At 42.3% G+C, this 15,617-nt stretch overlaps 1 protein-coding gene across 3 annotated transcripts in view; it reads left to right on the forward strand.

The window, feature by feature from the left end:
- Positions 1–15,617, forward strand: part of epha4b (eph receptor A4b) — a 96,129-nt gene that overhangs the window by 68,148 nt on the left and 12,364 nt on the right. For 2 of the 3 annotated variants that reach the window (XM_028592831.1, XM_028592832.1), the window contains exons 11-13: positions 7,713–7,780; positions 8,524–8,649; positions 8,760–8,945. In XM_028592831.1, coding sequence (XP_028448632.1) covers positions 7,713–7,780; positions 8,524–8,649; positions 8,760–8,945 — 380 coding nt within the window. Of the gene's footprint in view, positions 1–7,712; positions 7,781–8,523; positions 8,650–8,759; positions 8,946–15,617 lie in introns of those variants that run through there. The other variant, XM_028592833.1, reaches the window with a different exon arrangement.

Consider the following 15,617-nt stretch of genomic DNA (forward strand, 5'->3'; position numbering starts at 1 on the left):
AGGCCCGTGGCCCGGTGTCACGCGCGAGTATCCTTTCTCTTACTCTCCTCCACAGGGAGCTACGTGCCGATAGTGCTGCTCTGTCCTTCTTAATCTTCGACCCATGCAGCCAATATTTAGTCTCCATCCCTCGCCTTGTTTCAGTCATCTTCTCTCCTGCACATGCAGCCAGCATCCCTGTTGTAAGATTCGAGATCTCCTGCTTCCCTTTTTACTCTCTCCATTTCTATTTGGCACTCTTTGTTTTCTCCTCATAATGTCTTTTCGCTCTCCCTTTTTTATCTTCAGCTCCTGTTGTAGTAGAAGAACACACACACACACACACACACACACACACACACACACACACACACACACACTGCCTCAAACCTCTTTCTGTTCCTCTATGGCTGCCTCCCCGTCTCTCCTCGCTCTTCCCCTCCATCTGATTGCTTGTTAGTTGGTATGCAGGCTTGGACCCCCATTGTGCGTTCTTGCCTGTCAGCACTCTCTCCATCTCCCTCTCCACCTCTATTTCAGAGTGTCCACTATTTCTATATATACGTATATAAATAAAAAAAATAAACAGCACAAAGAAAAAGAGAGCGGAGGACAGGGCCTGTTGAGGGGAGGATAAACAGGTGGAAACAAGAGGAAGGAAAAAAAGGATATGTGGGCTATTGGAAAGGGGGATGTTTTTATTTAAAGGAAGAATTAAAAAGAACACCCTAGAGAGATAAAGGGCAGGAAGGGAGTAGAAAACGGGGGTTGGGCTACGGCGGCGATAATTTATGGATGGAGTTCTATGAAGGTGGGAGCTTGCTAGCAGAATGACAAATGGGTCTCGAGTGACAGAGTATTATATTAAAAAGTAAATTGATATGCAAATGTGGAGTGTGTGGCTTTGGAGGACAGGGATAGCCTGTTGTCCTCACTGAAGTGGAACAGAGAGAGGCAGAGAGAAAGGTGAGAGCCCCGGTGCGATAGTGATATCGCAGTCCATTAAAGTGTGTGTTTTTGCGTGATTGGCGCAGGTGTGTGTACTCTAAACCTGCAGGAATATGCAGCTGTGTGTGCGGGGTTGTGCGTTTACTGCATGAAACAGTACAGTGCAATTAGATGGCAGCTAAATGGAACAATGATTCCTCCCACAGTGACAGACAGAGTGCTAACTTTACACGGCAGAGTAAAGAAGCAGCCAGTGGCGACGTGAGGAGGACTATCTCATTACAAAGTCTAATCCGGCTCAAGAGGCTATGAACGCTCACAGTGTAAAGTAAAAACCTGTGGCGTCTAAACGAAAAGCAGACGACTAGCCGCACAACAAGGCTAATGTGGTGACCGTAGTCATTTCTGCAGTTGCCACATCAAAGCCATTTTGGGCAAATATACACAACAAGCAACTGCAGAATATGCTTACCGCTGCATTTAGGGCCTACTTCTAACTTGCTTTGCTAAATTCGTTGTGGAGGGAACAAGTTGCAAGTTGTTGCCTGGATTACAAGCACTGACAGCGTTTTTTTTTTTGCCCAATCCAGGAAGAGACATTCCTGTACAGTTGGTTTACAAAGCACAGGACTTTGATACCAGAGTATCTTACATGTTGTTAGGCTTAGGTTAACAAACTAGCCTGGAGTAAATGACAAAGAACAGGAGCCACACATGAATAAAGATTTTAAAAAGGAAATGTATTGTGAACTTAAAGGTCCTATGACATGGTGCTCTTTGGATGCTTTTATATAGACCTTAGTGGTCCCCTAATACTGTATCTGAAGTCTCTTTTATATAGACCTTAGTGGTCCCCTAATACTGTATCTGAAGTCTCTTTTATATAGACCTTAGTGGTCCCCTAATACTGTATCTGAAGTCTCTTTTATATACAGTAGACCTTAGTGGTCCCCTAATACTGTATCTGAAGTCTCTTTTATATAGACCTTAGTGGTCCCCTAATACTGTATCTGAAGTCTCTTTTATATAGACCTTAGTGGTCCCCTAATACTGTATCTGAAGTCTGTTTTATATAGCCCTCAGTGGTCTCCTAATACTGTATCTGAAGTCTCTTTTATATAGACCTTAGTGGTCCCCTAATACTGTATCTGAAGTCTCTTTTATATACAGTAGACCTTAGTGGTCCCCTAATACTGTATCTGAAGTCTCTTTTATATAGGCCTTAGTGGTCCCCTAATACTGTATCTGAAGTCTCTTTTATATAGACCTTAGTGGTCCCCTAATACTGTATCTGAAGTCTCTTTTATATAGACCTTAGTGGTCCCCTAATACTGTATCTGAAGTCTCTTTTATATAGACCTTAGTGGTCCCCTAATACTGTATCTGAAGTCTCTTTTATATACAGTAGACCTTAGTGGTCCCCTAATACTGTATCTGAAGTCTCTTTTATATAGACCTCAGTGGTCCCCTAATACTGAATCTGAAGTCTCTTTTATATAGGCCTCAGTGGTCCCCTAATACTGTATCTAAAGTCTTTTTTATATAGACCTTAGTGGTCCCCTAATACTGTAACTGAAGTCTCTTTTATATAGACCTTAGTGGTCCCCTAATACTGTATCTGAAGTCTCTTTTATATAGACCTTAGTGTTCCCCTAATACTGTATCTGAAGTCTCTTTTATATAAACCTTAGTGGTCCCCTAATACTGTATCTGAAGTCTCTTTTACATACAGTAGACCTTAGTGGTCCCCTAATACTGTATCTGAAGTCTCTTTTATATACAGTAGACCTTAGTGGTCCCCTAATACTGTATCTGAAGTCTCTTTTATATAGGCCTTAGTGGTCCCCTAATACTGTATCTGAAGTCTCTTTTATATAAACCTTAGTGTTCCCCTAATACTGTATCTGAAGTCTCTTTTATATAATGTAGACCTTAGTGGTCCCCTAATACTGTATTTGAAGTCTCTTTTATATAGACCTTAGTGGTCCCCTAATACTGTATCTGAAGTCTCTTTTATATAGACCTCAGTGGTCCCCTAATACTGTATCTGAAGTCTCTTTTATATAGGCCTTAGTGGTCCCCTAATACTGTATCTAAAGTCTTTTTTATATAGACCTTAGTGGTCCCCTAATACTGTATCTGAAGTCTCTTTTATATAGACCTTAGTGGTCCCCTAATACTGTATCTGAAGTCTCTTTTATATAGACTTTAGTGGTCCCCTAATACTGTATCTGAAGTCTCTTTTACATACAGTAGACCTTAGTGGTCCCCTAATACTGTATCTGAAGTCTCTTTTATATAGGCCTTAGTGGTCCCCTAATACTGTATCTGAAGTCTGTTTTATATAGGCCTCAGTGGTCCCCTAATACTGTATCTGAAGTCTCTTTTATATAGACTTTAGTGGTCCCCTAATACTGTATCTGAAGTCTCTTTTACATACAGTAGACCTTAGTGGTCCCCTAATACTGTATCTGAAGTCTCTTTTATATAGGCCTTAGTGGCCCGAATTCAGCCTTGGTGCAGAATTACAGCCACTACAAGCTAGTCCCACAATGAGCTTTCCTCAGGATGTGCCATTTCTGTGTGCCAATTCCTGAACGGTTGAGAAGTTTTGTGCTTTTTCTCTGCCAGTCATCATAATTCGGTCCAACAACTGCCAGTGTCATTCATACACTGATAAGCATTCACGAGGTGCTTTGCATTGACTATTTATGGTTAAAAATGGGCGTGTACAGGGCGGGATAAGAGCCTGAGCCACGTACACACACTTGTAGGTAATCTCTGATTTATAAAGGGAACAGTGCTTACAGAGGTTTTATAAATCAGACTTTTTTTTGGCGTATGCCATTTTGGGCTTTTGGGCGTACATACACTTATAGTAATGATCCTACGCACAGTTTTATAAATGAGACCCCTGGGCGGGCAAAGCAGAGAAAGGGGAGGTATCCTTGCCCCTTATGACCTCATAAGGAGAAGATTCCAGATCGGCCCATCTGAGCTTTCATTTTCTCAAAGGCAGAGCAGGATACCCAGGGCTCAGTTTACACCTATCGCCATTTCTAGCCTCTGGGGGACCATAGGCAGGCTGGGGAATGCACAAGGGCGTAGCACCAGACCCTGGGCCCTATGCATAGGCAGTCCTGATGGGCCCCCATGTTCCTCAACATATTGCTAATTATAGACATTATAGCCTATTAATTTAAAATTAAACATGTTTTAAATTAGGCTATTACAATGGTGTGTTATATGCAAACAGCATTTTTTCAATTTCTTTATTTTTGAAAGGGGACAGTGAGCATTAATCAACATTGAAACAATGTAAATGTGCTAATTTTCATCGGTAGTCCCCCAGCATTGCTAGTATAGTTTATTTATTTAGCCTTTACCTCAGATTACAAGTATAACCAAATTATTATTTGAAAGTGTATGTTCTGCTCTTTTTATGGGTTGTCTCAGTCCGTTTTTAACAGTCACGGAGATATTCAAGCAGTTTAGCACCATGGATTTCGTTTTTTAGTTTGTGCTCACCTTTCTTTGAAAAGAAGTCAGTTACCAATTGTTTCCCCTCATTTAGTTTTCTCTCCTTCTCCTGTCTCTCTTTTATTTTTTGGTAGCATGATTTGACTTTCTTTGAGAAAGACATTTCTACAGCAGAAGTTTGTGCTCCACCAGACGCTCATCTGACATGCTTTATGAAATTTAATTAATTGAATCAGGCCAGTTTGTGTTGAACGGCACTGGTTAAATATCAACAGCATGTCAGGGTTGACCTTTTCTCCAACATAAACCTAAGAGCTTTGAGTGCCCTAAACATAACCATTACATTTTAGCAACCCCTTTAAAAAAGGTTACATGTTTTAAAATGTTACTGTTTTTAAATGTACGTCATTAAAGGACGAATTCTGATTAATAACATGTGTACCGATTCAACCGTTCTCTGGGATATGTTTGCATGCTAATCGAATGTGACCAGTTTTAGCGCAAACTGCTAATTAGCTTATAACGCTGGTCGTTGGGGCACGGGTAAAGTAAAAAATAAATATAAGCTAGTTAGCGGTTTAGGCTAAAACTGGTCACATTCGATTAGCATGAAAACAAATCCCAGAGAACCGTCGACTCGGTACACGTGTTATTAACCCCTAGGTTCATGTTGCGCCGGATTTCTCCTTTAATGACGTAAATTTAAAAACCGTAACATTTTAAAACATTTCACCTTTTTTAGAAATCAGGGTTGATTCCCTACATGTGTTCTATAATGTATCTTGGATGAATTATATATATCTTACAAAGAAGTAATACAACATACAACATAATGTATATTACAATATAACTGAAGCCAGCACAAAGCTATAAGTTGGTGTAAAGCTGTTCCTCCAAAGAGTGATAGCTGGTTATTGATCAGGAAAAGCCTTTTTAGAGAATATTTTTGACAAAAAGTGGACCGTTTACATGCTGAACAAGCAGCCTAATTGGAACAACTGCAAATGAGAATAATCCATATAAATGTGTGATTACCCTATGACAACTATTTGTTCGGTTATGTTGTTTTTGTACCGCCTGCCACATGTTCCCACTATCAAATAAGTTTCTTTGTAATACCCGTGGCATTGGAAAATGGCTTCCACGTTGTCCTCCTGAGTCCAGTTCTAGACTCTTTCATAGATGAGTTACAGGTCAGATGCATTGAGTTGAAGGTATTAAATAAAATACGTATTTCAAACCCTCACAGAGACACAGCTGTCGGGGGGGAAACAAAAGCCACAGCCATGTCAGGTTTGGTGCCATGTTTAAGACTCCAGCGCTAATGATTCATGACACTTCTAACTGAAGAGGAGGAATGAGTTGCTCAGTAATTACTATGGAAATGTGTTCATTTCCCATCAGACACACACACACACACACACACACACATACGCAGCCATGCACCCGTAGAGACACACACACACTAACTACAGATACACATCCAGCAATGATGTTGAAGTGTTTCGAACGAGGGTTTTGCAGGATTACGCGTGTGTGTTCGTGTGTCTGTTTGTGGTGTGTGTGTGTGTGTGTGTGTGTACGCCCCCACAGGATTATCACAGTTGGAGCAGAGGTGTGACCCATGTCCCCATTCCACATATGCTCTAAGCACATGCCCCAAAGCGCTGTGTGTGTGCGTGCGTGTGTGTGTGTTTGTGTGTCAAGGGGTAATGATAGTCCCTTGGTGTTTGACTGGCTTGAGCCCAGCTGATAACCAGGTGGGGCCCAAAGAACATTATGCCCCCCTTATCCCCAAATACCAGCAACCAGTCTCTACCCGTGTGTGTGTGTGTGTGTGTGTGTGTGTGTGTGTGTGTGTGTGTGTGTGTGTGTGTGTGTGTATTCCCAAGACAGCCTATTGATGTCTGGGTTATACCATGCATTCAGCTGTGTAAAATCAACACAAGGATTAAACACCAAATGACTGAGATTTACTGAGCCTAGCGAGACCCCACCTTTCTCCATTTCTGTCGCTGTTAGTCTCTCATCCTTACGCTTTACTCCGTTTCTTTTCCACTCCTCTCTTTGTTTCTAAATCCAACTTCTCCTCGTCCCTTTTTTTCCTTCATTAAATCTTTGCTTGCTACGGTATTTCTTTCCGTCTGCCCTCCTCCACTCTGCTTCTTTAAATCACATGAGTTGCTGATTCCCAGTTACTCTTGGCTCTTAGCCCAAATCAATTTATCTTCATGATGGACGGACATAACCAACTGGTTGTTGCTTTACCTGTATAACATTCAAGAAGGACTGGATGAAATGGAAAAAGAGGAGAGAGGGCTGTAGTATTTACGTTGTGTTTAGTAACTCGTCATATGAAACTTTTATGTTTTTTGTCCTAAAATGTTTGTGCTGAATTTAAAAGATCCGTAAATCTCAGCGACAGTGTTATGGGTGATCAGGGGATGTTAAAACACCGTTTGAGGTGGAAGCTCGACAAAGTGGAAAGAAAATACACTGACACAATTATATGACAGAAGAACACATGCATACAGACTCTCACTCACTCACTCACTCTCACACACACACACACACACACACACACACACACACACACACACACACACACACACACACAAACACAGCTCATAACTGGACGGCAGGATTGAGTTGATCAATTTGTCAATATTTTGTCTTGATCGTTGGACTGACCCACGCTGCAGGGTGTGTGCCTTTGGGCACAGTGGGGTGGGAAAAGGGAATAGCGGTTTGTTTTTGTGTGTGTGTGTGTGTGTGTGTGTGTGTGTGTGTGTGTGTGTGAGAGACGCATGATAATATTGAAGGCAGTGGTAAACGGCCAGAGGGGTCCATAGATGGGTAAATAGAGGAGTGCATTAATAGATCCGCCTCTATCGGGACATCTAGCTCACACACACACACACACGCACACACACACACACACACACACACACACACACACACACACACACAGTGTAGAATTGACAGGTAAACGCAGAGAAAAAGAGACAGTTGTTTTAGTTTTTTTCATCCAGGCATTTACAGGAGTGGGCATGTACTGTAGAAACAAAAGGAAATCTCTAGTTGTTCATACACTCAACTCGCAAGGCAGAGTGCAGCACAGGATTCTCCTGGAAAGATTATAATGTATAATGTAATATATCAAACACCTGTGTGGAATTGCACACACACACTTAAGATCTTGGTCTTTCATAGACGAGCCATGAAGCTATATTGGTTATCTGTTCTGGTGGTAAAAAGTCTACATATATACAGAATCATAATCCAGCTGTGCATTTGTTTTCCAGGCACTGTGGATATATCAAAGCCAAGCAGGACCCTGATGAAGAGAAGATGCAGTTCCAACACGGCCGAGGTAAAGACACAAACGCATACGCACGCGTGCAACTGCTTGTATGATTATATGTTATTATATGTTATCATGTGATATACAGACAATCATCACTGCAATCAGTTAACATTATAGCATGACGCATACAAATGTATTTGGTTTTTGTTTGTCAGTCAGTGATTTTATTTTCTAAATGTAAGTTTAAGTTCATGCAAGCAACTTCACACCATCCTAAAATGGTTGGAACACTCTAGGAGCAAAAGCACACCAAAGTGGCAACATGCTGACAATTACTGTTCGTTTATTAACATACAGCAGTCATACTTTGTTTGCACACCTTCAAAATGTATCATAAGTCACAGTCAGTCAGTTAGTGTACATAAGTCTCCAACTTTGTAGCGCTATCAGCTGAACTACACCACATTGTTTTAAATTTTCTTGCACTAATTTTTGCTGGCAAAAGCGTAGCTCCTTATGGGTTCCTGTCAAAATTCTGAGTCATTTTTAACACCATTGCTAACAAAGTAGTTATGTGTTTAATTATGTAACCATTTGCGATGTAACAGAGCACCCACGCTCAAGCACTTATTTCAACATGCATTCACTTTTCTGAAATGTCAGCCTCCTGGGAGGAAACCAATTTCCCTAGAGGGATCAAAACTCTATTAATACTGTTAACTTTTCACAATAAATATAACTATATTTCAGCACATTTAGCAGTCATCTTTTTTTTTTCTTCCTATTTCTCCCCTTTTCCGCTCATGCAGTCAAGCTTCCAGGCAGCAGGACCTATATCCATCCTCACACTTACGAAGACCCCAACCAGGCTGTCAGGGACTTTGCCAAAGAGATCGACGCTTCCAATATTCGCATAGAGAGAGTCATTGGAGCTGGTGAGTTGGCAGTAAAACAGAAGTAGACTATATCAATAACTCCAAAGGCAGAAATAAATTCACTTGAATTCAAATTACTACTGCCTTTTTCTGTGTCTGTGTGTGCGTAGGAGAGTTTGGGGAGGTGTGCAGTGGCCGGCTGCGTGTTCAGGGAAAGAGGGAGATCTACGTGGCCATCAAGAGCCTGAAGGCGGGATACTCTGACAAACAGAGGAGGGACTTCCTGTCTGAGGCGTCCATCATGGGACAGTTTGACCACCCGAACATCATCAGGCTGGAGGGGGTCGTCACAAGATGTGAGTGATGTGTTTGGTTTGTAGTAGAAATTTACCGTGGAAGAAATTCTCCTTGTTCTTTTAATACAGGTACATATGGTGTGGTGTGATGAATTCAATTCTTTAATACCAGCGCACGGGAGAAGACCTCGTCTCTTCAGAGTAACTGTTCTTATATACAGTCAATCGGGGCTGTACAATAATCACAGTTCCATAGAAATCACAATATGGACTACTACTGGTCCTACCAGACTCTGGTACATTTCATTTGTACAGAGAGTCTGGCCACTCTCCATTGACAAGTGTTAACTTCCTTGAAGGCGGGTACTCTGTTGAAGTTTAAAACTATTGGATCTGCCATAACCAATCGCTAACTTATGTCATGCGCTAGCCTGGGTGCGCCCTCCTACGTACTGTCTGGTAGGACCAGGCTAACAAGAGGGGCGACGACAACAACTATCGGCTTAGCATTGCTAGCGTTCGCCTTAGCCAACTCCTTCACCACTAACGGAGCGAGCTGGAAAAACAAACTTTTCCCGAACCCCGTGGGGAGGAGGGCCACGACATCATGGCCACCAACAAAACTCAGCAAAGACTGTTCTTCGCTCGCATCTTTCTCTGCCGCCATTACGGAACTACAACTCAAACTAGCGCACGACCTCAACGTCCCAAAATCGTCGTTCTCAGCCACTCCCTCTGTTCGCTGATTGGACCGGTAAAGATTTGGCCGGAGAAAACCCAAGAACGTACCGCAAACCCAGACGGAGTACTGAAAGAAAATAAAAATTGCGCGGAAGTACGTACATAGGAGGGCGAAGACGAAGAAAATGGAGGCGCAATATTTGTTACAGGCAAAATATGTGTCAAACCAGTCTGGATTAAGTATTGTTGTGTTCAGAGACATCCCAGCCTACAACTCATATCCTACAGATTAAAGAGTTTTTTGTTTGTTACAGATCCTCGCAAAAATCCCATATATAATAATTAAAAAGATGTTTTTTTAAATGATACAAAAATGATCATTCCCTCCAATACAGTGGATCCTATTGCAATTGCAATATCGGCCAAAATAATCTCAATTAGATATTTCCCTCATATCGGGCAGCCCTACAATCCAGTATCTTCAAGTCACCAAAAGGACAACAGTTGCTGTCCTCATGACAGAGACTGACTGAGTCATGCGTTTTACAACATAACACTTCCTGATATCACAACTCGCGTTAATGTATTTCACAATACCCTTGGATGTGTGACCACTGCCCACCCTGGTGTTCTATCCTAACTAGAGATGGTCAGATACCATTTTTTGCTTCCCGATACCGATTCCGATACTTGAACTTGCGTATCGGCCGATACCGAGTACCGATCCGATACCAGTGGGTCATATATTTTATTATGTTACAACTGTATACTACTATCCCTGTATGGATGTGATATGACATAACAGCTGTATACTACTATCCCCGTATGGATGTGATATTATTTCTATTTTTGTTGTCTGTCTGGCTCAGGTTAAACTCTTTGTAAAACACGAACAAACACAAACAATGAATGTCGTACAACTTTCTTTTATTCTCCAGTTTGACAGTCGGTTAGAACGGAAAAAGAACATAAATAAACTACTTTAACGTAGATTTTCTTTAGGGCTTTATTACGTGGTATCGGATCGGTGCATAAACTCCAGTACTTCCCGATATCGATACCAGCGTTTTAGGCAGTATCGGAACATCTCTAATCCCAACCATTTGTCAGAAAAAAACATGATCCTCTGAGACCTTTGCCTCTCGGTTGACTGTTAATACATTTGTAACAAACCGTACACTTTGTCAAACTCAACACATGAAGTCATCTTAAATCTACAGTCTAAATGTTCATTTCCCACACCATACCCTCCCCTTTCCTCTCCCTGCATGTGCGCTGCACTGAGAGAGTGAGTCTGTCTCTATCACATAGAGCTGTTGGTGATGTAAATAAGAGCTGACCCCGGATCAGATAAAAGCGGCGTTGCCACAGTAACACTTTGATGACACATGTGCGGTGTGTGCATGTGAGTGGCCGCTGTCCGCCTCTCAAGCGCCTTGTTTACTTCGCGTGATTGGGTTAGGCAATTAGAGCGAGTGTGTGCGCACGTAGGTGAGATAGAAACAGGCCTGTTTGGACAAGATGGCTTATTCGTTATCGCTCTCTCAATCACACACTCTCCGTCTCTGTCCATCTATCCCTCTCTCGTCTGATACCTCACGCTCCTGCTCTCTCTCTCTCTCTCAGTCAGTGTCCATCTAATATTATCATTCAATCGCTCCTCACTTGTCTCCTGTCCTTCTAGCACTCTCTCGCTCTCTCTCTTTGTTTCCCTTTCCTCAAACCCAGAATACGTCAATGCTCAGCCGGCTTAATTTGAAAATATGTTTTTATTACCATTTCGGTCCTACGGCAACACTAAAGGCTTGCTCTGTAGTTTTGGCTGATGGTTTCTGTCGACGCAATCCCCTGGAGCTCTTTACTTGACAAAATTAGTAGAAACCGCCCCAAAAAAAAAAAAAAAAAAAAAAAAAAAAAAGGAAGGAGGAAAGCCTAGTCCTCGCTGTAGTCGGGGATCCCTGCCTTTTATGACCAAACAGTTATCGTTGGAAGTCAGTTCTCATAATATGTGACGTGGTCCGACAATTGCAAGTATTTATGTGATCACGAGCTGCAAAGCCAACCGATGTTAGGTTTTGACATTATAATCATCAGGCTGGTAAGGGGGATGTGTGAATTTCAGAGGACAGCTCTGACCCAGTCTGTGATCTCTTATTTTAAATCTCCAAATAGGTGATCACCAATACTGTTGATTCTGCGGTGCAGCGGTGCCTGATTAACAGGTAGCATTTATGACCCGCGATCAAATCTCAATTTTCTGCTCATTCAGATTATTACACGACAGAAATAGACAAAATATCTCAACGCTAACAACTACATTGCGAGTTTGTCTGTATTAAAACGCAGTATAGGTGATCACCGAAAGCAGAAGTGGAGAGAATATAGTCGGTTTTTACCATTGATTAGGGGTTTTAGTGTGGAAGTCTTTGCAAAAATGACCAGAAAACGCAAGTGTGGACGCACATCCGTTTCATGAGTTCATAAAATAAACCCTGCATTCACCCTGACTGCTTCGCCCGTCAGACGTGCGGCGAAAAATGCATTTTTGCAATTCCCATTCATTCGTATAGGCTATTATCGGGTTGGTGGGTCAGGGCCTTTACAAAACACCCACGTTCAATGAAATTAGTGGACTGGTCATTTATTTTACTTGTGAAGCGCATTGTATGGAACCATCTACTTTATTTCTTTTTGATAATATGGTTGAAAAAGAACCCCATATTTCTGATATCCAAACTATTTTTGAAAATGGGTCAAATTTGACCCGAGGACAAACGGAGGGTCGATGTGTAGTTCCGGCACTCTTCGTCTCTTCCACCCCTCCTGCTCATGTTCCTCGGAGCCACTGCTCTGTTCCACTACTCCTCTAGTACTGACACCTTGTTATGCAGATGTTTGTTAGAGATCTACAGACAAGCAAACGGAAGCGGGAGATAGTCGCTACGAAGAAACAGAATTGTAAACATGCAGGCAGACAAATAAAGCCCCGCTCACCCCCCCCACACCTCTCCCCTCACTCACATACGCACAAAGATCTTGAGTCCATCACACACCGGTGCTCAGTGGCACTTAGGCCAACAATAAAAGAGCAAATGCATATGCATAGGCTTTTATCATGAATATTAATAATTCATAAAGTTAATTGGATGTGTTTTTGAGCCTCATGAATATTCAGCAGCTTGCATATTAAGAACAAGAAACCTCCGTGCATTTCTTATTCACTTCTTCTTTCTCTCTCTCTCTCTCTCTCTCTCTCTCTCTCTCGTTGTCTACATAATGCTTGGTGTTAACTGTGACCTTTGGTTAGCAGTTTGTAGATGTAGCAAGCGAGAAACTAAATCAAATGAGCTGTTTTTTTATATTCTGGCAGGCAGACATGTAATTACAGCATTTTCTTTTCAATGACACATGCTATTCTGCTAAAAAAACAAAACAAAAAAACAGAATAAATTCAAGAATGACTCCTTGAAATGTTGTGGACAGCAGCGGAGCTGGCTGTGAAAAGGTTGGCTTTTTTTTTTTTTTAAGATACATTTTTGGGAATTTTTAGGCCTTTATTGACAGGACAGCTGAAGAAATGAAAGGGGAGAGAGAGAGAGAGAGGGGAATGGCACGCAGCAAAGGGCCGAAGGTCGGAGTCGAACCCGAAGAGCAAACCCCTATACATGGGCGCCCGCTCCACCAACTGAGCCATCCGGGCGCTCTTTACTGTGCTCCCTGAATGTAACAATGTGCGTGCGCGTGTTGTTGTTGTTGTTGTTGTTGTTGCTGTTTTGTGCACGTAACGAGCATCCGTCTCCTTCGACGTGCGTTTCTTTGTGTCTCTCTTCTCACCTGTCTTCACGGCACACTGAGAAACTAGCGGGGCAGTAATTTCACAGGTCACAGCCCACGGTGTGTGTGTGTGCCAGTGAGGGGGTGAGAGTTGAGATGGGTCAATAATTCCTTCAGGCCTTTTCTTTCCCAGCGCCAGCTGGTCCCCTTCACACCGCCCTCAGTGTAATCAGGAAGGTTGACCCCGACTGCTCTGGGCTCAGGTGTGCCGGATCGGTTCGTGTATAGAATCAGCGGTTATAGGAGTACTATCGGTTGGAGTAGTACTAAGAGTAGCAGTAGTAGTTGTTGTCACAGCGCTGCTGCAGCAGTAGCAGAAGTAGCTGTGGTATATGAAGCAGCAGCAGCAGCAGTTGTAACAACATTATCAGCATCAGTGATGATACTGTGGAAATATCAGCTTTAGGGCCTTTTTTACACCTATAAGTTCGGACCACGCTTGATGTTTTTGTTACATGTTAAACGTTGGTTCCGGTTAGTTTTGGTTTCACACTGCAGTTATGCAAGCGCACTAAAGAACTACACATGACACAACTACGTCCTGTCTTCATCACATGCGTGAGCTGCGTGTCCCGATAGTTGTAACTGATTGGTTAGACGGGTTTGGTCCGAAAGTCTCTGCACCATCCAAAAAATGCTTTCACACTAGAAACGAACCGGCCATTGGTTCAGTTTGATTCAGACTGAGACTACCTCTTTTGGTCTGACCAAACAGATGAAATTTGGTCCGACCAAAAGAGGTAGTCTCAGGATCGGCGGCGGGGGGCACTGGTAATTTCGTTGTATTCATTGTAATATAATGGCAATAAAGGCTTCTTATCTTGTCTTATCACACTTGTAATTTGGGTTCGCATCAAACTGAAAAGTCCGGACCGATGAGATAGGTGTGAAAGCCCCCATAGTGTTAGGACATCAGACAAGAAATACGTTTAATGTCCTCATACTAAAAATACGCATTTTTGCTTTCTTGTCATGACTTAGATGATAATACCACTCTCATATCTGTCTGTTAAATATGAAGACCAAAGCTTAGCTTAGCATAAAGACTGGGAACAGGGGGAAACAGCTAACCTGGCTGTGTCCAAAGAAATACTGTAGTGTGGCATATACCCCCCCCACCCCCTTTTTAGTCTTTATGCTATGCTAAGCTATCCAGCTGCTGGCTGTAGCTTCATATTTAAAGGACAGACATGAGCTCAACATCATCTGAATCGCAGCAAGAAAGAGATTACGCCCGTTTCTTCAAATTGGAAGTAGGAGATCTTTAGAATGATTGGTATTGTTAATATTATAGTATTATAGTAAAAGTACGTCTAGTAGCCGTAGAAGTAGGGGTAATACAGTAGTGGTAGTAATAGTAGGGGTAGCAATGGTGGCAGTTGTGGTATAGTTATAATGGTTGTAGTGGTATTTATTTGAATTTCGCAAAATACAAAATAACTTTTGCAGTTATTTTGTGTTGGGTATGGTATTTTTGCTGTCTGCATTTTCCACTTTTTATTATTTTCTGTGTGTGTTTGTGTGTGTGTGTGTGTGTGCGTGTGTGTTCTCTCCGCTTAAAACCTCATAAGCCCTCAGCCCCTGTCGTGTGCCACTTTAATAACCTACTCTGCTGTCTGTCACCTGATTGTTGCTATTGTCATGCTAATTAGAGCGCCACATGCTAAAAAGGAGAAAAAAAATAGATCTGTCTCGCTACACATCAGGAAAGTGCACCCCCCCACCACCACCACCACCACCACCATCTCCTTATCTTCCCTTCATCTCCCCGTCCCTCATTTTATCCATCCATCCTTTATGTGTTTTACAATCGCTGCAACAATCGGCTCATTTGGAAAACCCTCAATTACCGAGCTCCATCTCATCTTCCCCCATCACACATACACATACACACACACACACACACACACACACACAAGCAGACACACCCTCACACACACACACACAAAAGTGCCCTACAAAAGTGCTGTTAGCCTAAAACCGGCAAAACCACCCACCCATCGTCTGTTTGAAGAAACTAGCGATTAGTTTTAACTGTGTCTTTGTGCGCTGAACAATGAGAGTTTCAATCGTTCCTGTGTTTGAAAATCATGTTTTGAATACGTATGTAGATCTGGAGATTGGACTGCTGGGACAAATGAGGAAGAGGAGAAAGAGGAGGGGAGCGTAGAGAAAAAGGTGACGACGGGGTGCGGGACGGTGGGAAGAAGGGAGGAG

Source organism: Perca flavescens, chromosome 12 (genome assembly GCF_004354835.1).
Source record: "Perca flavescens isolate YP-PL-M2 chromosome 12, PFLA_1.0, whole genome shotgun sequence".
Classification (NCBI taxonomy): Eukaryota; Metazoa; Chordata; class Actinopteri; order Perciformes; family Percidae; genus Perca; species Perca flavescens.